Genomic DNA, 25,047 nt, shown 5'->3' with positions numbered 1-25,047 from the left:
TTACTGGGTTTCAGAGGCCGGCCTTGCTAGGAGTGATGGAAGCTGTCGAGACAGGTAGGGTGGCTGTCTCGAAGACAAAATCTGAGACTCAGAAAAGGGTAAGGGATTTGCCCAAAGTTATACAGGAGGGTGGGAGAGAGGAGGGATTGTAGCCCAGATTGTCCTACCCAAGCCAAGCTCCCCCCTGCACCCAGCTCCTCCCACCTCTGGTGCCAGCCCCCTCCTGAGCCTTCTCTGCTACCCCACCTCTGTTCTCTGTGCTCCAGCCAGCTGGGCTCTTTCCCAAGCCTTCACTTTCTGACCTCTGGCCGTTCGCTCTTCCCTTTCCAGCCACCGGGAATGCCATCCTTCCTGACCTTGACTATTGAAATCTTCTTAATGTAGCTACCCATTGGAGCTATATACAGCCCTTAAGAATGATGTTATGGGAATGACTGATGGAACAAAGATCAAAATATATTAAGTTGCAAAACACACAAACTATGAAATAAATTCATGCATAATTATAATCACATTTTTAAAGTGTGTATATATAAATCTGCCTGGCCAGCTCTATCCCAGGGGGCTACCAGTAGGTCCCACAGTCTTCAGCTGGGGTCGTGCGAGAGATGGGCCTTAATAGAGTGCCATCTGCTTTATCTTACCCCGATCATCTTGTACCAGAGGCTCCAAGCTCCAATAAACCTTTGGCTTGACCATGTTCCAAATCCTGAAACCCAGATTCAAGCACACAGAAGCGAAAACGAGTCTTTAAGGGTTTTTTTGTGACAAGATTGCCAGTTGCCATTTAGAAAGCTGAATATAGGGGCACCTGGGTGGCTTAGTCATTGGGCATCTGCCTTTGGCATGGGTCCTGGTTCCAAGGTCCTGGGATCGAGCCCCAGCATCAGGCTCCCTGCTCTGTGGGAAGCCTGCTTCTCCCTTTCCCACTCCCCCTGCTTGTGTTCCCTCTCTCTCTGTGTCTCTCTCTCTCAAACAAATAAATGGAATCTTAAAAAAATAAATAAATAAAAAGATTAGTTAAAAAAAAAAGAAAGCTGAATGTATTTTCTGGAGTTGAACTTTCACCATGAAAAATGCTCATTGTTTTAATTTCTGCAATTAACTTCTCTGCTAACCAAAAGGTGTTTTTGTTTTTTTGTCTTTGTGTTTATTTTAAGAATCATGCATGCCCACTCTAGGAAATTTGAAAAATTTTTTAGGAGTAGAAGAAAGGGGGCCACTTCTGTGGCTCAGTGTGGGTGAGCATCTGCTTTCAGCTCAGGTCATGATCTCCGAGTCCTGGGATAGAGCCCCACGTCAGGCTCCCTACTCAGTGGAGAACCTCCTTCTCCCTCTGCCTGCTTCTCCCCCTGCTTGTGCATGCGCTCTCTCTCTCTCTCTCTCACTCTCGCTCTATCTCAAATAAATAAATAAAATCTAAAAAAAAATAATCGAAGAAAGGTCTCTAGGGAGAAATACATTGTAAAAATTTGATATCTTTCCTGGTGACCTTTTTTTTTTCTTCTTCTGTGCACAGAGTTGTTTTGTTTAGTTTTCGTTGTTGCTGAGCAAATAGACTGATGGTTTCTGATTCATAACTTACAAAGCTGATTTCATGTATTTATAACAAGCCTGTGATGCTTCCAGAGGCTCTGCCCCCTCTGGGAATTGTGGGGGTGGGACTTGTTGGTCTCCCCTGTGTTCTCCTGACACTTTTGACAATGCTAGTTTCACTGTGTCACTGCTAGCACTAAGCAGTGTGCTTTTAAACTTAGAGTTCATCTCAAGTGTCTCAATTGTCCTTCTAGAACCTAACTCTTGCCTTCTTTTCTTTATTAAGTCCCAGAGCTCTGGACGTGTGCCCTTCTTGATGAATCCTCAGTGATCGGTTTGTTTTGCCTTCTCTAAGCTCATGCATACTTCAAGTCTTGGGAACCAGAATGTTTTGTCTGTTCAGGCTCAAAGTGATCAGTGGGACGGGAACCAAAGTTAAGTGCCTCATGATGTGTCAAGATGAACTTAGGAAAATGGTGAGCTGTTGACCGGCCTACTTCTGAGAATCTGCTGGTACTTCTTTTCGTCTCTGGTTTTAAAAGCTCCCCAGAGGCAACCTGAAACCCTGACTCTTCTCAGAATAGGATGGGGGAAATTCCAAAGTTCTCATTAAACACATTTATCCCTCAAGCTTTGGAAGGAGCCCAAATGCCAAAAGTGAGAATCCCAAAGCAATGTCCACATTAGTGTGAGCTCCTGATAAATGTCTAACAAATTCAGCATGTGTCCTCTGGGCTTGAAGAGTTGCTGGGCAAAGTTCCAGAATAGTGAGACGTCTTGGGATTTATCCGGTTTAGGAAAGACCTTTAATTACCAGCTGTCACCTCACTGTTTTCAAATAGTCAAGTCTTGAGGTCTTTTCACTGTGGGCCATACTGATGGAGGGCCCCCACCAGCGTGAAGCAGAAGGATGACCTTGTCCCATAGGCAAGACAACTGTGAAGGGAGCTGTGTGTGTCCAAGTCTGCGAGAAGAGAGAGCCACCTAGAATGTCCCCGCCAAACCAGTCCCTGGAAGGCCTTCTCCAGGAGGCCTCCAATAGATCCCTGAATGCTACGGAAACCCCAGAGGCTTGGGGTCCAGGGACACTCCGGGCCCTCAAGATCTCCCTTGCTTTGCTCCTTTCCATCATCACAGTGGCCACGGCCCTCTCCAATGCCTTTGTTCTCACCACCATCTTCCTCACCAGGAAGCTCCATACTCCAGCCAACTATCTCATTGGCTCCCTGGCCATGACTGACCTCTTAGTCTCCATCTTGGTCATGCCCATCAGCATCGCCTACACCACCACTCGCACCTGGAGTTTTGGCCAAATCCTGTGTGACATCTGGCTGTCTTCCGACATCACGTGCTGCACGGCCTCCATCCTGCATCTCTGTGTCATTGCTCTGGACAGGTACTGGGCCATCACGGATGCCCTGGAGTACAGTAAACGCCGCACAGCCGGCCGGGCGGCCGCCATGATCGCCACCGTCTGGGTCATCTCCATCTGCATCTCCATCCCGCCACTCTTCTGGCGGCAGGCCAAAGCTCACGAAGAGATGTCAGACTGCCTAGTGAACACGTCTCAGATCTCCTACACCATCTACTCCACCTGCGGGGCCTTCTACATCCCGTCTCTGCTGCTCATCATCCTCTACGGCCGCATCTACGTGGCCGCCCGGAACCGCATCCTGAACCCGCCTTCGCTCTACGGGAAGCGCTTCACCACCGCCCAACTCATCACCGGCTCTGCGCGGTCCTCGCTCTGCTCCCTCAGCCCCAGCCTCCATGAGGGGCACACCCACACAGCCGGCTCCGCTCTCTTCTTCAACCACGTGAAAATCAAGCTGGCCGATAGTGTCCTGGAGCGCAAGAGGATCTCTGCGGCTCGAGAAAGGAAAGCCACGAAGACACTGGGGATCATCCTGGGGGCCTTCATCATCTGCTGGCTACCCTTCTTTGTCGCATCTCTGGTCCTCCCCATCTGCCGGGACTCCTGCTGGCTCCACCCCGCCATCTTTGACTTCTTCACCTGGCTTGGCTATCTCAATTCCCTCATTAATCCCATAATATACACTGTCTTTAACAAGGAGTTTCGGCACGCCTTTCAGAAAGTTGTCCATTTCCGGAAAACCTAGTCTTATTTGCGGGTGACTCTTGTGATCTGTTGCATCCTGTAACCCACTGGAATTGTCTTGTTTATTTTTCCTGAGATCTGGGTCCATCCTGATATGTTGGGTTTGGGTTTGACCAATAGAATTGTTCAGCGTTCTTCTTCCTGTTGTCTTCTTGACTTCTTTGCCACCCAAAGTGGGGCAGCTTTGTGAAGGGTGACAAGACTGAAGATTCCACTTAGCATATTTTCACGGCTCATCCATGTTGGGAGAAATGGGATCCCTAGGATTCCCCGTTGATTGAATTCAGATGGGAAGCTGTCCGACTCTACAGAGAGACCCTGGGTTCAAATGGGAAGCTTTCTGGTCTACCTAAGTTTTGTATGGAGCTCAGAGGAGGAGAGTATGTGAGGTTATGACCTGAGCTGAAAGAGAATTGGAGTCAGGGTGGAGAGTTCTCCATACAACGAGGCACCTTGATTTGAAAATAACAGGCAGGGGCACCTGGGTGGCTCAGTGGGTTAAAGCCTCTGCCTTCGGCTCAGGTCATGATCCCAGGGTCCTGGGATGGATCCCCGTATGGGGGGGGGGGGGAATCTATGCTCAGCAGGGAGCCTGCCTCCTCCTCTCTCTCTGCCTGTCTCTCTGTCTACTTGTGATCTCTGTCTGTCAAATAAATAAATAAAATCTTAAAAAAAAAAAAAAAAAAAGAAGATCAGCTACCCCCTCCCCTTCCTCCTTCCCCAGGAGTTGCACCGCCTTAATGTTCTAAAGTTAAAACCCACAATCACCCTCAAAGATGTAGATTGACAGGCTTTGGACCCACCAAGCTTTGAGTGGGACACCATTCTGAATTTTGTTTCATTAATTTTTTTTGAATTATTTTTTTTTTATATCCTGTTCTCATCAGAGATCTTAAGATGTTGAGTCTTGTCAAATAAAAAGCATGAGATGTCATGGTCAGTGAGGTCTTTGGGTAATTTCCACCCCTCGTCCCTGGATGAACCTTTCAATCCACTTCAGTCTCCACCATTTACTGCGCACCCACCGGAGGCCTGGCCCTGTACCATCATACTGGCCTCTCCTCTCTCACTAGAGCCTCATCATAACAATGAAAGCCAGTCTCCTGATGGTTAAAGCTGAGCACCTGATGCCTAAGTTCAAATTCAGTTACTACCAAATTCTAGCTGGGTGGCCTGGGGCAAGTTTTTGAAGACCTCCTTGCCTCACCCTCTTCAGCTCTGAAATGGGGATAATAATAGGTATGTTATCGTATAAAAGCAATACAATGCTTTGTATTGCCCTGCAATGTTTGTGGGGTGCCTACAATGTTCCTTGTGCACATTTTGTTGTTGGCTCTTTATCCCCAACTTACAGATGCAGTAGAGAAATGTTCCTATTGTTAGGGAGGATTTCATAAAGAGGGGCCAGACTCCCAAGAGCTGAGCCTTTGTGTCACGGGGAGCTGAGGAAGGGGAGATGAGATGGGCTGAATCTTCTTGGGGGAGATGGAGCAGAGCCGAGGAAGGTAGGCAAGGTCACACCAGGTGGAAGAAAGAGTAGGCACAGAGACATGGAAGGTCTGTAATGCTCAGTGGGGGGTCTCTGGGCACAGAGAGAAGAAGGAGAGGCCGGAATATGGGATATCAGGAAGGTAGGGAAAAGACGGATACCAAAATGGGAAGTGGGCAGGGACCCACAGAGAGGTCTTGTGTTGACCTTGAGTTTCCTGATGGACATTTCACAGAGTGCTCTCGGGACCACCTGCTTTAGATCCAACAAGCTTGTTAACATTGGATTTGTCCCCGCCTCAGATCCATTAAATCAGATCTCTGACAGTGAGGCCCAGGAATCTGCATTTTTAAAAAGATTTTATTTATTTATTTGACAGGCAGAGATCATAAGGAGGCAGGGAGGCAGGAGGGGGGCGGGGAGCAGGGCGAAGCAGGCTCTCTGGCTTGATGCAGGACCCTGAGATCATGACCTGAGCTGAAGGTAGAGGCTTTAACCCACTGAGCCACCCAGGCGCCCCATGGAATCTGCATTTTAAATAAGCCTCCCTCTGACTTCTTGCAGTAGATTATTTCTATCTCTCTAAAGTTTGGGAACGTCCATGTTAGTGTCTTGCTCCCCCTGTGAGGTCCCTCCCTGAGCCCAGAGACACCTTTCAGCATACTCCTTGCTCTCCCCTCCACCTGGCATGCCCTTTCCTACCTTCCTACTTGTGCTCTCTTTCCCATCTCCTCCATCTTCATTTGGGCCATCTTCCTAATCTGGGAACCCTTAGGAATTCAGAGACAGGACAGGAAAGTGTTGCTCAGTGGTTAGCTCAGTGGACACAGGCGTTGAAGTCAGAAATAGCCAGAATTGAATCCTAGTTCTGCCATTTATCAGCTGTGTGATGTAGGGCAAGTCGCCTGTCCTCTTTGTACTCCAATTTCTTCATCTGTTAAATGGGGTTGTCAGTATCTAAGCCATAGAGTTTTATGGGGATTTAACGAGGTGGTAATTATAAAATGCTTTTCGCAGTGTCTGCCACATAAGTGCTCAGTAAAATGTCATCTGTTACTGTTTGAGAGCTTTGAGCCAATTACAAAGGGAGCTCAAAAGTCACCTCCTCAGAGGCCTTCCTTGACCATCTAGAACAAAAGTCGATAAACCTTCTAAAAGATGGCTTTATAGGGATGCCTGAGTGGCTCAGTCAGTTCAACCTCGGCCTTCACCTCAAGTCATGATCCCAAGGCCCTGGGATTGAGCCCTGCATCAGGCTCCTTGCTCAGCAGGGAGCCTGCTTTTCCCTCTGCCTGCTGCTCCCCCTGTTTGTGCTCACTCTCTCTCTAAATAAAATCTTTAAAAAGAAAACATGGCTTTATTGGGACATAGGTCATACACCAAATAATTCACCCACTGAAAGTAAACAATTCAGTGCCTTTTAGTATAACCATCACCACAGAATTGTATAACCATCACCACAAGCAATTCATCACCCCAAAAGAAACCCTACACTCTTAGCCAACACTCACCAGCCTCCCTGACCCTAGGCATCACAGATCTATTGTCTGTCTCTATAGACTGCCTATTCCGGACATGTCACACAAACGGAATCAAACAATCTACTCTTTTGTGGCTGGCTTCTTTCATTTAGCATAATGTTTTCACAGCTCATTCATATGATTTATTTTAGATTGTATTTATTTGAGAGAGAGAGAGAGAGCACAAGCCAGGGAGGTAGTCAAGCAGAAGGAGAAGCAGACTCCCCACTGATCAGGGGGCCTGATGCAGGGCTCAATCCCAGGACCCGGGGATCATGACCTGAGCTGCAGGCAGACACTTAGCTGACTGAGCCACCCAGGTGCCCCCACAGCTCAACCGTATTAAAGAATGTACACTATTACATTTCTTTCTATTGCCTGCTAATATTCAGTTGTATGTCTAGACCCCATTTTACTTATTCACTCATCCATCGATGGACATAGTCCACTTTTTCCCATTCTAAATAATGCTGCTGTGAACATTGTACAAACTTCTGTATGGTCACATGTTTTTATTTCTGTTGGGCACACACCCAGGGATGGAATTGCTGGGTCATACAGTAACTCTATGTTTACCCTCTGAGGAACTGCCAGACTGTTCTTCAAGACGGCTGCTCCACTTTACGTTCTAGTTAGCAGTGCATGAGGGCTCCAATGGGTCTATATCCTCATTGGTTTTTGATGATGTTTGATGATAGCCATTCTAGTGGGTGTGAAGTGGTATCTCATCGGGAAGGCAGACTGTTTTTTAAGGGCTGGGTAGTGTTTTCATCTTTGTAGATTCTATAATTTCTGTTATGATTATTCATCTCTGCCATTGTGGCACAAAAGCAACCATAGACGATATGTAAATAAATGAGCTTGGCTCTGTTCCAATAAAATTTTATTTACTAGAATAGGTGCCAGCTTGGGTGGCTCAGTCGATTGGGCATCTGCTTTCTGCTCGGGTTCTGGGATCAAGCCCCCGTGGGGGGCTCTCTGCTTGGTGGAGAGCCCACTTCTCCCTCTGCTGCTTCCCCTGCTTGTGCTCTCTCTCTGCTGTCTCTCCTCTGACAAATAAATAAAAAATAAAAATCTTCAAAAAATAATAATTTTGGGGCGCCTGGGTGGCTCAGTGGGTTAAGCTGCTGACTTCGGCTCGGGTCATGATCTTGGGGTCCTGGGATCGAGTCCCGCATCAAGGTCTCTGCTCGGCGGGGAGCCTGCTTCCTCCTCTCTCTCTCTGCCTGCCTCTCTGCCTACTTGTGATCTCTCTCTGTCAAATAAATAAATAAAATCTTTAAAAATAATAATAATAATAATTTTTAAAAAAGCAAATACCTCTCCCTGTATCTACCTAGTGATTTTTTATCCCCTTTTCTGGCTTTATTTTTTTTACTATACTTATTACTGGTGATGATGTGTATGTGTTAGTTTTGCTTCTTGTCTGTCTGCCACCTCTAGAGTGTCAGCTTGTTCAGGGCAAAGATCTTACTTGTCCTGTTCACTGTTCAATACCCAGTACACCGTATTATGTATTATAGCACATAATACATAATAAATATTATGAATGAAGGTATGAATGAATGGAACACCATTTCCAGGTTTACAAATTATTTCTCAATAACTTCACCTTTAAAATTTTAAGACAAGGTGACAGGCCTGGAGCTGGAACCTCTCAGATCATGAGATCTGTTGTCAGACTAGATCTAGGTCAGAGTGTAGCTGATGCAAAGGTGAGTGAAGAGGCTGGGTGACCTCCGTGTCTCCAAGGAGCCAGGGCTGGGGCTAACCTCTTAGCCTGCACTCAGCCCGGCCCTTCAGTCCTTTTATTCAGATGACCCCCTCCTCCCTAGTCTCCACACACTGACAGTCAAAGACAGCTTAGGAGAGAGATTGGCTGTTTTCTGATCTTTGTTATTACCTGAAAGCGGCCCTCTGGGGTATTATTACTGCACAGTAATTAGGCCACATGAAGGTCAAATTAAAAATAAACTTGTTTCCCATGACCACAGAGGAAGCCTGTATTTGAGGCCTTTCTCCTCCACGCCCCACTCCTCCAACATCCTTGTCATGCTCCTAATTCTTTCCCACTTAGTCACAAACACACGGCGTGATCCTGGTGATGGTGGGGGAGAGTGGAGCCTTGGCTAGGAGGGGACTCTGCTCATTTCTGATTGGAGCAACCTGGGCACCCTGGAGGGCAGGGCAGGGTGCCCACCTAACAGCCAGTCCCGCTTCCTTGCCCACAGAAGCCCAGATCAGCTCCAATGGCAACGTGGCCAACCCTCCCCCCACCCCCGCCCCAGGAGGTGAATTCTCATTGGTTTAAACCGGGTTTCCACACCCTTTGCCGGGGATTGGTCAAGGGACACGTGAGCAAGCCCTGGCCAATGGGATGCAAGTAGGGAGACCGACCCGCCAGATTTGCCCAGGACTAAGGGGGTTCCCAGGACCTGCCAATTCCAGTACAAGCCAGGAAAGTACCAGGCAAACCAGAACAGGTTGGTCACGCAGCATATAAGGGGGAGCCGGCAGGGGGCTTTGGGAAAGATACTTCTTGCAGGAAAAGTGCGACAGGAAAGAGGAAAAAAGTTCTTCCCGCTTAAGAGAAGTCCCGTGAGGAGGGGAAGCTTGGGTAGCCTGCCGGGATTCTATAGGAAAACATCACGGATGCCCTGAGAATGGCGAAGGGCAAAGAACAAGCCCCAGGTCCTTGACCACATCTTCGAGGCACTGCTGCCTCCTGGGAGCTACCTGTCTCAGAGTTCTTGCTAACCGAGCAGTAACAACCCTCGTGGTTGAAACCCTGTTAGCTGGATTTTTCTGTTACTTGTTCCCGAACACATCCCGACAGATAGGGGAGGGTCCTCCTCTCTCTTGCTACCTCGTCCTTCCGTCGGGGGGAGGGCAGTGAGGCTGGGCGCCATGAGGCACTCTCAGGTTGGCACAGGCTTGACGCCTTGGGCAGGGAAGTAGAGACAGCCAGAGGATGTTCGGGTGTGCCCGCAAGTGTGGTAAGCAGCTTATGCGCAAGGGCTGTTTTGAGAGGTGACCCGGGGAGCCTGGGATTTCCAGTGTGGTGCAAGCGCTCCGTGAGGTCCCCAGGACCATGTGGCAGCAGAGGAAATGAAGGCTCAGAGAGGGTGACTCATCTGAGGCGGCACCAGTCAGTTTGAACCTCCCTCTGTCCCATCCAAAGTGCATGCTCTTTCTTTCCACGGCACTGTCTTGGTTACACCACCAAGAAGGGATACTTACGGGGCGCCTGCGTGGCTCAGTGGGTTAAAGCCTCTGCCTTCAGCTCAGGTCATGATCTCAGGGTCCTGGGATTGAGCCCCTATTGGGCTCTTTGCTCAGTGGGGAGCCTGTTTCCCTTTCTCTCTTTCTGCCTGCCTCTCTGCCTACTTGTGATCTCTGTCTGTCTAATAAATAAATAAAATCTTAAAAAAAGAAAAAAAAAGGGATACTTACTGGAACATTCCTGGTGATAGAGAGATCATTTTCCATGAAACACCCAGCCCATCATGGGTCAGCACTGACTGTTCTTCCCAATGGGCCCAAATCTGATTTTTTTTAAGATTTATTTATTTTGGAGAGAGAGAGTGGGGGGGGCGGTAGAGGGAGAGGGAGAGAGAAAACCTCAAGCAGACTCCTTGAGATCATGACCTGAGCCAAAATCATGAGTCCCACACTTAATTGACTGAGTTACCCAGGTGCCCCCAAAATCTGATTTCTTTCTTTTTCTTTTTTTAAAGATTTTATTTATTTATTTGACAGAGAGGCAGCAAGCGAGAGAGAAAACAAGCTGGGGGGAGTAGTAGAGAAGCAGCCTCCCCACTGAGTAGGGAGCCCGATGTGGGGCTCTATCCCAGGACCCTGGGATCATGGCCTGAGCCGAAGGCAGACGCTTAATGACTGAACCACTCAGGCCCCGCCCCCAATATCTGATTTCTAGTGACTTCCACATACATGGCTTAATTCTGATCTGAAACCTGGAGGCCAGGACTGTGCCTACCTAGGCTGATCATCCTCATCTCAGCCTTCCTTCTCATAACATAACTGAAGAAGGAATTGGTCCATAGTGCACTTGTAGTCAAACTAAAAGCACTAAATCTTTTTTTTTTTTTTTTTTTTTTAAATAGGCTCCATACCCAGTTTGGGGCTTGAACTCATGACCCTGAGATCAGGAATCTCATTCTCTACTGACTGAGTCAGCCAGACACCCCTAAAAGCATAAATCTTGTACCCACTTAGTGCTTTTAAGATTGCTCTACTCTTCCGTCCCAGCCCCTAGTTCTACACCTGTGTAATTGAACCCAAGGGCAGGATTTTTTTGGTGATCCACACTGCATTTCTCCTTGCAGTTTCCTACATATTATTTTACAGACTAAGCAGTTTTTAAAAAAGATTTTATTTATTTATTTGACAGAGAGAGAGAAGGAGAGAGAAGCAAGAAAGTGAAAGGAGGGGCAGAGGGAGAAGCAGACTCCCTGCTGAGCAGGCCAGGGTGGGGAGCACCACCGCCATGCAGGATCTCAGGAGTCCAAGTTCATGACCTGAGCTGAAGGCAGACATTTCACTGGCCAAGCCACCCAGATGCTCCAGATTAAGCAGTTTTTGAATCCTGATTCTGTCAGCCTCTATACGTGCTATCTCCCAACTTTGTAGGATCCTCGTAGAAAATGCATCCCAGTCTCTGAAGAACTGTTACATCCACTGAGGACGGGGCAGAGCCCTTGGACCACTTCTTCCAAGCCAGCATCGCCAAACATGATAAGGAGGTCTGCTCTACCAGAGGTACTGATGCAACCCCCCACCCTGTGTTAAAGTTCTTCGGAGCGACAAAATATGATGTGCATACATACAGGAAGAGATTTATTTCAAGGACTTGGCTCACATAATTGCAGAGGCTTGATGAAGCTGATGGGCGGGAGGTTCAGAAAATAAGTTACCATCTGAGTCGAAGGCAATCTGCTATAGAACCAGAAAGAGCCAGTATTGCAGATGAAGTCCCAAGGCCATCTTCTGAAGAATACCTTCTTGTTCAGGGGAGGTCAGTCTTTTGTTCTATTCAAGCTTTCACCTGATTGGATGAGGCCCGCCCACATTGTGGAGGGCAATCTGGTCTATTCAAAGTCCATCAACTTAAATGTACATTCATCCAAAAACACCCTCAAAGAAACATCCAGAATCATGTTTGACCAAATATCTGGGCATTGTGGCCCCAACAAGTTGACACATACAATTAATCATCACCCCCCTTCCTGTTCTCACAGCCAGACTTCTTAGAGCACATGTCACTCTGACCTGTGATCTCTCATCAGACCGGGAGCTCCACATGGACTCTCCTTGATCTCTGTATTCTTAGTACCTGGCACACAGCCAGTGCTCAATTAATAATAATAGCATTTATCAAATTCCTACTGTGTACCCAGGTACTGCCTAAGCCTTTTATGAACATTAACTCATTTAACCCACATAAAATTGGTCCTTTTATTATCCTCCAGATAAAGAACTGGAAGTCCCAAGAAATTAAATAATGTGCCCAATGTCATGCTTCTGGTAAGCAGCAGAGCCAAAATTCAAGCCATATAGTTATAGCCTAGAATCCACCATGTTAACCCAAGGGGATGAGGCCAGGGTCAAAACAGCATGAGCTGAGAGGAGCAGCATAAAGCAATGAAAGAAACACAGATTTAGGAATCAGACGGATGGGGCTACCTATCTAAGCTCTTCCATTTACTTGCTTTCTGTCTCTGTGCCTCACCGTGCTCTTACTGTTACCACGTGGTAACAGTAATGTCAGCCTCCTAGGGTGGTTGTACTTGGCACTGTGCCCAGCACTGTAGCATCCAAAAACCAGGGGATGTTCTTTTTTTTTTTTTTAAAGATTTTTTAAAAACTTTATTTGACAGACAGAGATCATAAGTAGGCAGAAAGGGAGGCAGAGAGAGAGGGGGAAGCAGGCTCCCTGCTGGGCAGAGAGCCCGATGTGGAGCTCGATCTGAAGACCCTGAGATCATGACCTGAGCCAAAGGCAGAGGCTTAACCCACTGAGCCCCCCCAGGCGCCCCCAGGGGATATTCTTGAATGGGACCCGGCCACAGCTCACACAGGAAGAATTTTGCTGAGCATCGATGATGTTCTAATACTTTACAGACATTTTCTTTAATTTAATCTTCAGATCAGCCCTGGGAGGAGTCTGAGTCCTGATCCCCTTTTCACAGATGGGCAAAGGAAGATTGGAGCACTTACAAGTCCCTTAACTAGGCTGGTACAGCCCACTGTCCCGACACATTGCAAAGCTGGTGCTCTCACCTCTGTCCCAGGAATCATCAGCTCAGGGGGCGTGGGGGCCATTCACAAGCAGACTGGCTGTGATGCAAGGGAGAGATATGGGGACTCTGGTGACCTGGAGCTCACATGCCCTATCTTAAGGTGACGGTCACTACTCATCTCCCACGGACTTATGTTGTTCAGATATGTGCTAGTGCTGTGGATTTTTTAAGAGTGAGGAATTTGGATTTTTCTACCCAGTCCTCTTACTTTGAATGAGGACAACTAATTAAAGAACAGACAAACCACCGCGCTACTATGGCAACCACAAAACAAACCTGTGAGCCAGATTTGGCCCCTGGGCCACCAGTTGGCAACCTCTGATCCTCCCCACACTGCTGGCTCATTTTTGTGCCCTGTATGGCGGTTGGTTCCCTTGAAGAGCTCACCGTTTATCGGAAGACCAAAGTGCACGATCAGATTAGAAAGCCAGACGGTCCATCCTGCAGTGCGCCTATCCTGCACCCTGTCCTGTGCCCCGCCCCCACAGCTACCATTCCAGGCGTCTCCCTGTCACGGGGATGACTGGCGTGGGGGCAAGGGGAGGGACAATGCTCCCGGGTCACACTGCAACCCACAGGGAGCAGAGGCTCGCAGTCCTCTGCATCTGGGAGTCTTAGAACAGTGGAGTTACCTGTTTTACAAGGGCCCCCCAGGGATTCTAGACCAGGAGGCTATCAGAGGGAAGAGGACATTCAAGGTCATTCAGGACAAAGCCCATCAGATCACTAATGTCAGAGCAGTAGCTCACACATCTTGATTGCTTTACTTCTTTGATTTCCCCCAACAAGCAGGTTAAATGGGAGCCACTATTATCCCCATTTTTCAGATGGGGAGACTGAGGCTTGGGAGGGTTAAGTAATTGTCCCGAGATATCACAGCAAATAAAAAGTAAAGCCAAGACTCACATCTAGTCAGTGTGACCCACCCAAGAGCCAGTACCACTAGCTATCAGCCCACACTGCCATCCTGAGCCACACTCCACTGCTTGCTTGATTCCTTGCCATGCTACTGAGTATCCTCAAGTCTCCCCAGCTCACATATCCAGTGACGGGGCTTACTACCTTTCTGTTTTACTAATCATTGCTACACTCACCCAACACTAAGCAGGTGCTAGCCCTTGTACTAGGCATTTTTTTATGATTTTTTTTTTTTTTGGTTTATTTATTTGTGAGAGAGACAGACAATGAGCGAATGGGGGGAGGGGTAGAGGGAGAGGAAGAGAATCTGAAGCAGACCCCCTGCTGAGTGCAGAGCCTGCGACTCAAAGACTTGGGGCTCAGTTTCAGGACCTTGAGATCAGGACCTGGGCCGAAACCAAAAATTTCAACCAACTGAGCCACCCAGGTTTCTCTGCACTAGGCATTTAAAAAATATTTTATATCATTCCATCCTCATCGGTCCTGCATGCTCCATAGTATACCCATTTTACATATGAGAAAACCAAGTAATGGGATGAAGGAACTTGTCCAAGGTTACAAAATTAGGGACAGACTGAGATTCCAATGTAGCTCTGTTCTTTATCTCAGACTGAAAGCCTCTCTTGATTTGGGGGGTAGAAAATTCTGGCCCTTGAAGTAGTAGCCCATAATTCCCAGTTCTCCCAGCCCTCTTCCCCAGATGTTCTCTTCAGACTTTTGAGGGTACACATTTGTACCCTTTGAGTCTTTTTGTATAATGGAGTCAGTGTTCTGGATCCTTCCACTACTCCCCATAAAATGTGGTTTTGTGTTCCTCCCTCAGCCATTATTTCGTTCATTCTTCTATGGATAAATGACAATTTCCCCATGTCCCATTTGAAGTTCTAATCCCAAATGGAACACAGGACGCCTAACATGGGCAGAAGGACTATTACCTCCCTCATGAAACATACAGTGCTTCCATTAATGCAGCTCCAAACCCCATGAAATATCTTCCATGTGTAAAGCACTTGGTATAGAGAGTGGGAAAAGTCTGCAACTTCCCAGCCCTCTGGTAATTTACATCTACCCACTGAGCAATGGAAGGAGGTAGAGTCGCCGGTCACTTGATGAACTTTATAAAGATTTTATTTATAAATTTTAGAGGGTGGGGAGGGGCAGAAAGGGAGGAAGAGAGACAAGCAGATTCCGTGCTAGGTGTGTAGCCTGATGTGGGGCTCAGTCTCACGACCCTGAGATCAAGACCTGAGCCAAAACCAAGAGTCAGACACTGAACCAGCTGGGCTGCCCAGGCACCCCAACTTGGTGAACTTTAGATATAGATCCTAAAACACTAGAGCTGGTAGGGCCCAGTCCCCTCCTGCTCTTATTTTTACTGATGAGGCAACAGGCCAGAGAGGGGCAGCGGACAGACCCAAGATTCCACAGTGAGACAGAATCAACTTCTGCCTTTCTCAGAACCTCAGTTGCAGGAGAGCCCTGGGGAGAGGCTTGATGTAGACTGGGATGAAAATACCCCCCTTTGGAATGTTACTGTTAAGTGGACCGCGCAAGGCCTCTTTCTTCAGAGCTTTGGTCAGAAATCCTGGTCTAGGGGCACCTGGATGGCTCAGTCAGTTAAGCGGCTGCCTTCGGCTCAGGTCATGATCCCAGGGTCCTGGGATCGAGCCCTGCATCAGGCTCCCGGCGCAGCGGAGAGTCTGCTTTTCCCTCTCCCTCTGCGTGCTGCTCTGACTACTCAGGCTCTCTCATCTCTCTCTCATAAAAAAATAAAATCTTAAAAAAAAGTAATAAAAATCCTGGTCTATCCCAGGTAAGACCACCAGGTGGCGGAGGGGCACCAGAATGGGGCGCGGGAATCAAAGGTGGGTGGGTACCTTTCTCATTCAGAGCAATTTTCCTTGTGGGAATGGTGAGGTGAGAAAAGCTCTGGGGGAGCACTCAGGCAATGGTATACATTAAAAACATGCAGCGGGGGGCGCCTGGGTGGCTCAGTGGGTTGACCCTCTGCCTTCTGCTCAGGTCATGTTCTCAGGGTCTTGGGATCGAGTCCTACACCAGGCTCTCTGCACAGCGGGGAGCCTGTTTCCACCCTCTCTGCTTACTGGTGATCTGTCTGTCGAATAAATAAAGAAAAATCTTAAAAAAAGAAATTTAAAAAAATGTATGCAGCAGTGAATTTTGCCTCAAACTTAGGACAGTTGTTAAAAACTTGAACATTGGTATCCCACAGACTTGTAGGAAACCTCGCTCCTCTTTGCCACTTGATCATGTCACCTCCCTGCCATCTGGCCTCTGACACATAGAGTAGTCTCTTCCTGATTGGTCCCCTTCCCAGATGGGCAATTCCCCCCTCCCCAGCAGGGAAGCCTTCCTCAAATGGCAGGAAGTCTTTGCTGCCACCTGGAGAAGAAGGTGAAGGTGAGGCCAATGTGACCTGACAGCCTCACAGCTCAGCTTAGGCCTGGCCGCTCATCCACATGTCCGTCCATCTCGTATCACACCGGAAGCTACGGGAAGGCTCTGAGGCTGGCAACCAGGAATGTTCGGGGCCATGGGGGGGTCAAGGACACCGGAGAGGAAAGAGAGGGTTGGAGGAGTAGGCTGGGCCTTGGGAGCTAAACCAAACTATCGACTTTGAAATTTAAACTGGGAACAACAGGAACTTTTGAAGATTATTCATCAGGGGTATGACTTGGGTAGATAAGTGTGGAGAGCAATCAGTCTGGCTGTGTATGAAGGGCGGAATGGAAGTGGGAGAGCCTGGAGGCAGAGAGACCAACCACGAAGCTGAGCAAATAAGAGCTTCAGGCTCAGGGGCACCTGGGTGGCTCAGTGGGTTAAAGCCTCTGCCTTCGGCTCAGGTCATGATCTCAAGGTCCTGGGATAGAGCCCCTCATCGGGCTCTCAGCTCAGCAGGGAGCCTGCTTCCCTCTCCGTCTCTCTCTGCCTGCCTCTCTGCCTACTTGTGATCGCTCTCTGTGTGTCAAATAAATAAATAAAATCTTTTTTTTTTTTTTTTTTTAAGAAAAAGAGCTGCAGGTTGAACTGAGGTGACAGTGATGGTGGCCGATATTTCACCCACTCAGAGCTTCTGATCAGCTCGAAGCACCCCAGGGAAACTTGTCTGTCTTGCCCATGAGATAGTTCCTGCAGGGTAAGGGCCTGCCCTGACACCAGGCAGGAGGAAGAGGGAGTCCCAGCAGCGGTGTCTCCTACATCCTTGATGAAAACATCCTGGCAAGAGAGAGGTTGGCTGAAAAGAGAGACAAGATCCTGGGTCCGGGTGGAGGGGATAGGCAGTGTAGACTAATGGTTAGGAACACATGATGGAGTCAGACATCTCTTTTATATCCCAGCTCTGCCAGTTCTTAGCTGTGTGACCAGAGACAGGTCATTTTGCTTCTCTGATCTTCAGTTTCCTTATCTTTAAAGTGTGATTCTGAATAGGGCTCCCTCCGTGAAGCTGTTTGGGGGAGGGGGCTGGACAGAGTAATGTGTTTAGTAAGGCTTGGCACAGTGCTTGCTATCCATCACGTGGAAGCCTAAAGTGGGAGCTTCAGGTCCTCGATCACACTTGAAAACAGAGTCTGTTGCTGTGACATGGGCGTCATTCTGGCTCCGTGGCACCTTTCCAGGCCAGGATGGCTCCAAAAATGGGCCAGCCTGGGCTGCACACACCACACTGAATTAAGCCAAGAGCATAGAGCAATGATGATTTGATCAGCCTGGGGCTATATTCTGGGGAAATGTACCATTTCTGTTCTACTTTTTGAAGCATTGAAGTTATTCTCCTTACTCTAGGGTCTCAGGCAACAATGCTTGTTTTATTTTCTGAGGTTCTTCCTTATTTTGTGGGTGCTTATGCACTACAGTCTTCTTTTTGTACCAGGTATTATGGCAAGTGCTTTGTAGAATTCTTTCATGTAATCTGTATGGCAACTCTCTTAGGCAGGTCCTGTTGGCTATTGTGTCCACTGTGCAAATGAAGGAACTGGCTTAAAGAGTTAACCAAGGGACCTGGATCTGTTTAACACCAGCTCCTTTGCTCCTTGTGTCTGACTCCATCACTTACCTATCCTGTAGACAGTTCAGTAGAAAGAAACCAGGTTACCTTCAAGCAACCTGCCCCAGATATCTCCCATGAGTAGGATGCCAAAGCTTGTCTGGCCCAAAAGCCAGTAAGAGAGATAACCATGTGACTCATGGCCCAACAGATGTCATAAAACAGCTCACCTTATTAGTTGAGTTGAGGGTGTCTCTTGTACAATACATTCCTCTGAGAGTTCGGTGATGAGAAAAAGTTCTCTCTCAAGTCAAGTCCTATCAGACTATAGTAATAGCTAATTTGTACACAGAATTTACTACACGACAGGTCTGTTATAAGAACTGAATATGCTTTGGCTCATTTAATCCTCCCAATGGCCCAAAGAGAGGGGTTATTCTATTATATCCATTTTTCAGATGAAGAAACAGAAGCACAGAGAAATTAAACAACTGCCTAAGGTCACATGACTAGTATGTGGTAGACTTGCACTTCAAAACAACAGTCAGTCTGGCCCCAGGTTTTGTGTGCTTGACTATGTGTCTGCTACTTCCCATCTTGTTTCCCTTTTTGCCTTGACTGCCGGGAAACTCAGCCATGTTATTCCCCCGCCCCCCTTGGAATCTCAGCCATGGCTTTTTGTTTGTTTGTTTGCTGTCCTTAAGATTTAATTTATTTACTTGTGTGTGCGTGTGTGAGAAAGAGAGAGAGCACAAGTTGGGGGAGCGGCAGGCAGAGGGAGAAGCAGGCTCCCCACTGAGCAAGAAGCTCAATATGGGACTGGATCCCAGGACTCTGGGATCATGACCTGAGCCAAAGACAAACACTTAACTGACTGAGCCACCTAGGCATCCCTGTTTTGGTTTTTGTTTTGGTGTATCACGATGCTATCCTTAGAAAAGTCAAATTTTCATCTTTCTTCCCTCCTTCCCTACTGGCCTTTGGTCCAGGCCTTCATTCCTCGTTGATTCTTGCTCTTTAATTGTCCATCAGATAGTCTTGAGGCTGCAGTGGAAACTACCTCAAAACGCTTTGGAGAATAGGCAGGACAGAATAAATCAATTACATGAACAGAGACAATTTCTGATCAGCTGAGCCTACCGGGCACAGTCGGTACTAGGTGGTTGTCTTTTAAACATCTTCTATGTGACCAATGCCATGCCCCTTGATGTGGCATATATAACAATGAACCCAAGTTAGTCCCAGTGTTAAATTATGCTAACTGCTCTCATAGAGAAATCCTGAAATTTAATGCCTTAATACAGTGGAATTTATTTCACTGTGTGCCCCATTCAGTCAAGTGATTGAGGGAGACCCAGGCTGACCAAGGCTCTGGCACATTCTGTATGTGTCTTCTGAGGCCACCCTAGTGTAGGCATCCAGTTGGCAGGTGACAGAGAAAAGGTAAAGCTCTGAGAAAGCATACATACTTCTTAGCTTGGATTTGGCCTGGATATGGCCCACATTGTCTCTGCCCACAACCCCTGGGGAACACTAGTCACATACTTAATTACAAGCAGTACTGGAAAATGGAGTCTGGGCTGCTTTTCTCTGAAACAACTCTACCCATGGGAGGTGCCCATCTTCGGTGAACAGCTGATGTTGTTCCAGTTCACAAGGAACTGAACATTTTTGAACCATCAATCCTTATAAAATGGCCAAGAATACCACGCAGTGTATATTGCAGGCACGAGGAGGAAAATGATCTTCCATTACTTAGAGGGAGCCAGGAGCAAAATGCAGTATTTACATTTTGGACCAAACCTATTTGTCCAACAGGAGAAAGGACTACTATGGGAGAGAGAGAATTCATCATGATGAAAGTATGCAAACAGAGGCAGAATTTTCTCTTGGCTGAAGTTTCTTCTCAGAAGGAGTCTAGCTAGATGCCTCCTACCAGTCCTTCCAACCTCAAGCTTCCATGCTGGGCTCCATAGTCATCTCTAAGCACCTATTTTTTTTTTATTATTATTATTTTTTTTTTGCCAAGCTCTAGGTGGGGTTTTGGGGAGCCAAAAACAAATGAGACAAGGTCTGGCCCCCAGGTTACTCAGCTGTAATGTGTTGAAGCAGGATATCTGGGAAGAAGAATAAGGAATGGTCTGAGCTTTGGAAAACGGAGGCTGGAGTTTAATTTCTTTCTTTCTTTTTTACTCCCTAAGATTTTATTTATTCCCTTGCACGCCAGAGAGAGAGTGAGAGAGGGCATGAGCAGGGAGGAGAGGGAGAAGCAGGCTCCCCGCGGAGCAGGGAACCCCATGTGGGGCGAGTCCTGGGATCCAGCCCTGAGCCAAAGGCAGACGCTTACGACTGAGCCCCCCAGGCGCACCGGCACGCTTATATTTAGAGCATTTATAGCCCAGTGAAATGCAATAAGCACTTCATTTTATTCCAAGCAGTATGTTAATGACGACCTTGCGTAGGTCATTTCAATTTTGTAAGCCCCGGCTTTCCCATCCGTCGGGTGGAGTTAACGCACTCCCACCGCAGGGCTGGGAGCTTGCTGTGTTGCGGGGTCTGCGGTCTGCCGTTTCATCTCTCGGCTTCCTCCCGGGGTAAGTGGGTCACATCACACCCAGTTCCTAAGGACTGAAAGCTTGTGGATGGCAGTCGGCACCTTCCGGCGGAGAGGAGGAACCTGAGTTAACAAGGACGCGATTTCCTGGCCGCGCTCCCCGGGAAGGAGGTCTGTGCTGGGTCCCATCCCCCGGCGGTCCCGCTCAGGAAACGGGGAGAGAAAGCCAGGAACCAGGCCTGCCAGGCCCCGGGGCCCTCAGCGCCTTCCCTCCTCCCTGGCCCTCGACTGCAGGAAGCCGGCTGGCGGGCACGCCCTGCCCGGTGGGTGGGAAAGGCCGCGAGCGCGCCCCGCACTGCCGGCTTCCCAGGCCCGCCGCGGCGCGGAGCTGTCACTGCGGCAGGCGCGCCGCCTCCCCCTCCGCCCGCACTCCCGGCGCAGTGTGCCCGCAGGTCCCCATTCACCAAGGCTGAGTCCCCCAGGCGCCGCCGCCGCGCCCCGCTCGGCTCGGAACCCACGCGGAGCGAGAGGTCGCTGAGGCCTGAGGGTTCGTCGGTGAGTGGTCCAAGGTCACGGCTGGCGAACAGCGAGGCCGGGATTCGCCCCGCGGTCTGCAGGACCCTGAAGTGTGCGCCTTCAGTCGGCGGTCCTGGTCCAGGTTCTTGAGGGGTTCCGGGGGTGGGGGGGTTAGGATCGAGTGGAAGCTCAAGAACAGGAGGTCTGAATCCCGGGGCTCCTGGAGGTCTGTGAACTTCTTGATTTTGCGTGTAACATGTGTGCTGCATTTTTGCTCCGAGTTTTAAAGGCGTCAGTATCCAAAAAGGGTTAAGCACCGTGGCTTTCCAAGGTCACGGGTTCCTCAGTGGGGACCCCAGTTTCATGAGGACTTGAGGTTCCTCAGGTGCCTATAGCACCTTAAAAATCTCACTGCAGGGCCCTGGTGCTACTCCGGTGGGACTGGGGTTCTCTCAGGATCCCAGGATCTTCCGGCTGGATCTTCAGAATCTTTCCATAGAGTTTCTTGGGTCTGTTTGGGGATTTGAGGTGCCTATGGAATCCTGGAGTCTCTTTTCAGAGGTTCTAGAATCTCTAAGGTCCTATGGTCCTCCGTGGTGTGAGTTCTAAACCTGGGCCTCAGGATGCCCTGAAATTGTAGGCAAGATATGGTGAGTGTGTCCTATACATGTAATTCCTGGGAGAGGTTTCACAGATGTCACCAGATTCTCAATGGGGTGTCTGATCCCCAAAGCTGGGAAGAACCTTGCTTCAGAGCATCCAGTGTTAAACAGATCCGACTCCTCTTTCACTAATAAAATCTAGGGAAGAGTAAGATGGAGGAGACGGAAAGCAGACTTCTCTAGAAGGTACAGCATGGACTTTGGAGTCAGGTGTTCCTAGGTTAAAATCCCAGCTTTTGTGCTTAGCCGCTGTGTGCCCTTGAACAAATTCTTTAGTCTTTCTGAGCCTCAAACCCACCTCCTCCGGGAAGTCTTCCCTGAGTCCTGGATTCAGTTAGGTTCTCACTCCACATCCCCCAAACCTGATGCTCCCTGGTGCTTAATACAATTGTTTTTAAGTAACAAGTTGTGTTTAATGTTATTTTGTCTCTCTACCCCAACAGTCATGCTCCAAGAAGGCAGGGCCCTTTGCTGTCTTCTAGTCTGTGCAGTGCCTGGGGCATCTTAGGCCCTTAGCCATTTATTATGAAATAAATAAAAGAGGGAGGGAGTGGAGGGCTGCATGCCAGATGCTGCATTGGGGGCAGAAAGGGATCAGAAATGACTAAGTGTTGTTTCTGTCCTGGAGGAGGTCCCAGGCTGGTGGCAGTAATGATAGAGTTCGGTAAGGAACCATAAATGTGTTAATGGGGTAAATGTTAATAGGGAAGGCACCAAGAGATCTTAAGATGAGTGAGAGTCCCTCAAGAGCTGGTGGAACCCCTTCCTTTTGTGTTATGTATCATGACTTAGAAAGAGCATAACTTACATAAAATATCTGGGTAAACCCTTATCTTGCAGGGATGGGGACACTGCTGCTGAGAAGAATTCAGTGACTTGGCCAAGGCCACCCACGCAATAATGGCTGCCCAAGGACATAAGTCAATCGCTTTGGAATTCAGCCCACATCCTTTAGGAAATGGGCTTTGATGTTGTGAAGGTCTTGGTTTGGATCCCACTAGATGTGAGACTTTGGGCAAGTTGCTTTACTTCCCTTGAGCCTTGTTTTCCTAATCTGCAAGGTGGGAATAAGGACCTCCATAACCTGTATGAGATAGAATCTGTAAAGTTCCCAGTATGATGCTTGGTTTACAGTAAAGAATCCGTAAGCGTTTGTTGAATGAATGAATGAAATACAGGTCTTGGTGGGTGGCCTGCTATTTGAAGGGACTGGAAATCACGCCACTGAGGGAGACAGTAGGAGAAATTGAAGGCGATTTTTATTCCTTCCCACTCAAGCTTTCTATGATTCCTATGAAATTTAGCACTGGCCTCAACCACATTGTTATAACTTACTGTTTGCAACCAGCAAAAGTGGACCAACACGAGCTTGGTTAGCTTTCCTTTTATGCCTCTTTTTACTGCGTTTTTTCTGATGACCACATAATGTAAGCTCCTTGTAAAAAATTTAATTTGCAGGAGAGATATGGGGAAAAACGAAAGTGCAAGTTTAGGCACAGTAGACAAAAGATGCTGACATATTGTTATTCTTTGGGAGCGGCACAGGGCAGGCAGCAAAAAAATTCTTCTTACTTTAAAGTCTTTTCCTACTGGCCTTGCTATGGCTTCTGGAAATTTTGTTAGGGGTCTTGCCTTTGGCTGTAGCATTGAAAGTTCAAGTGTAGTGAAGGGCTAGAGAGTGGGGTGAGGGAGAATTGTCTGGGTAGGGGCTTTCCCTGGAATGAAATGGAAACTGTGGAACTTTCTATGGGTGTATGCACAGATGGTTCAGATGCCCACTGCTGATTGCCTTGTAGCTGTTTTCATCCCCTCTCCTCTCTTAGAATTTAGCAGAGTCTTTTTGAAAGTTCCTGCTATATACACACACACCACAGAGAAAAAGCAAATCAGAATGAAAAAAAGGTCTATTTCATTTTCTATATTCTCCACTTTTATGCAGGTACTAAGTGCATACCTTAAAACCATGAGATCCCACTGCACCTATAATTCCCAACCCTACTCTTACTCTTTTCCTTTTTTATAAAGTTTATTTATCTAAGTAATCTCTACCCCCAATGTGGGGCTTAAACTCAAGAGTCACGTCCCTCCCCTACTGAGCCAGCCAGACACCCCAGACTTTTCCTTTTTTCACTAAAATTTCTTCCTTCCTTAAGAGAGGTATCAGTCTCCAAACAGTAGATTGCATATTTGTACCTGAGCTTTCTATTGTGTTGTGGAAGCCTTCTACATTGTTGTCTGGTTTGGGCATTTTGTCCATGTCCCTTGCTCACCATTCCAAAGTGTTCTGGGAAGTGTGGATTCAAAGCTCTCTACCACCGTACTGACCATTCTGAGGGTTACAATTTATATAATATAAAAATAGGAGTACTGAGTCAATGGAGAAATGAAGCCAACTTATCTACCAGTTTGATGAAACCAAACGATCAAACTGTCAACCAGTTATTTCGATCTTTTTTGGCAAAACTGCCCGAGGGACAATGGATTACGTGGTGAAAACATTTGCAGCAGAATTGCTTCATAGCCAAAGTGCCTAGAACCAAAAATCTACCCTACTCCTTTTACTGAGCGAGATTGTAGAGGCCAAGACTCCTTGTTCCCCCTACATCCAGCCCAGAGGTAGCACAGGACAGGCCTTACTGGGAAGATGTGTTGGAATAGAACAGCAGCCACCATATTGGGTCGTGAACCAGGTGCTAGGCTCCGAACTAATCTCTTCCACATGTTATTTCATTTAATCCTCTGTAAAGCCACTGTATGAGATAGGTACTATTATTTTTCCCATTTTTCAGATGACAGACTGAGATGCAGAGACTTGAAAGTCCAAGGTCTGGAGATTTGCATCCTGAGCTTTTATGTGGCAAAACCTTTGCTGTGAATGAATGAAAGAATACATGATTGATGGGCTCGTGGGTCTTGGAGAGTAGGCTCTATCTTCAGAACCTCCCCTGTAGGGTTCTCTCTGCCAGTGGTTTGCAATGCCTGGAAATCGGCATCCCCACACAGGAGGAACTCAGTAAAGGCCTTTTCTTTGCCTGCAGCGATCCTGTGGCCATGCCTACTTTTCATGGGAAGTGGCATTTTTGAATCTCTTTTTCTAAAAATAAGCTGCACTTTGTTAAGGGCCCTTAAGAACCAGCCCAGGCATTTCAGGACAGCCGTTTGCCTGTCTGCAGCTCAGGAAATTAATCAGAACCCCAAAGCCTTTTCCCTCTTCCCACAGGCCAGCACTCTGGAAACGCCCAGCGCCTTACTGCAGCTCTCCTCGAGGACTGCAGAGATGCCAAGCGCTGTTGAACACAGATCTATCTCTTTGTCAGGGAAGCTAGAGCGGAAAGGCACGAGGGAGAAATGGGTCAGCTTTGCTGCAAATCACTTGCAGAGAGAACTCGGAGCTGTCCCCCACTTAG

At 47.9% G+C, this 25,047-nt stretch overlaps 1 protein-coding gene across 3 annotated transcripts in view; it reads left to right on the top strand.

The window, feature by feature from the left end:
- Window positions 1-25,047, top strand: part of HTR1D (5-hydroxytryptamine receptor 1D) — a 181,662-nt gene that overhangs the window by 15,196 nt on the left and 141,419 nt on the right. For 2 of the 3 annotated variants that reach the window (XM_082684630.1, XM_082684629.1), the window contains one exon: window positions 1,823-3,790. In XM_082684630.1, coding sequence (XP_082540756.1) covers window positions 2,526-3,656 — 1,131 coding nt within the window. In that variant the 5' untranslated portion in view covers window positions 1,823-2,525 and the 3' untranslated portion in view covers window positions 3,657-3,790. Of the gene's footprint in view, window positions 1-1,822; window positions 7,612-25,047 lie in introns of those variants that run through there. The other variant, XR_014299166.1, reaches the window with a different exon arrangement.

This window comes from Mustela nivalis (genome assembly GCF_964662115.1).
Source record: "Mustela nivalis genome assembly, chromosome: 10".
Taxonomy (NCBI): Eukaryota; Metazoa; Chordata; class Mammalia; order Carnivora; family Mustelidae; genus Mustela; species Mustela nivalis.
Note: the sequence above shows the minus strand (reverse complement) of the source record. Positions and strands in the feature narration are given on the sequence as shown.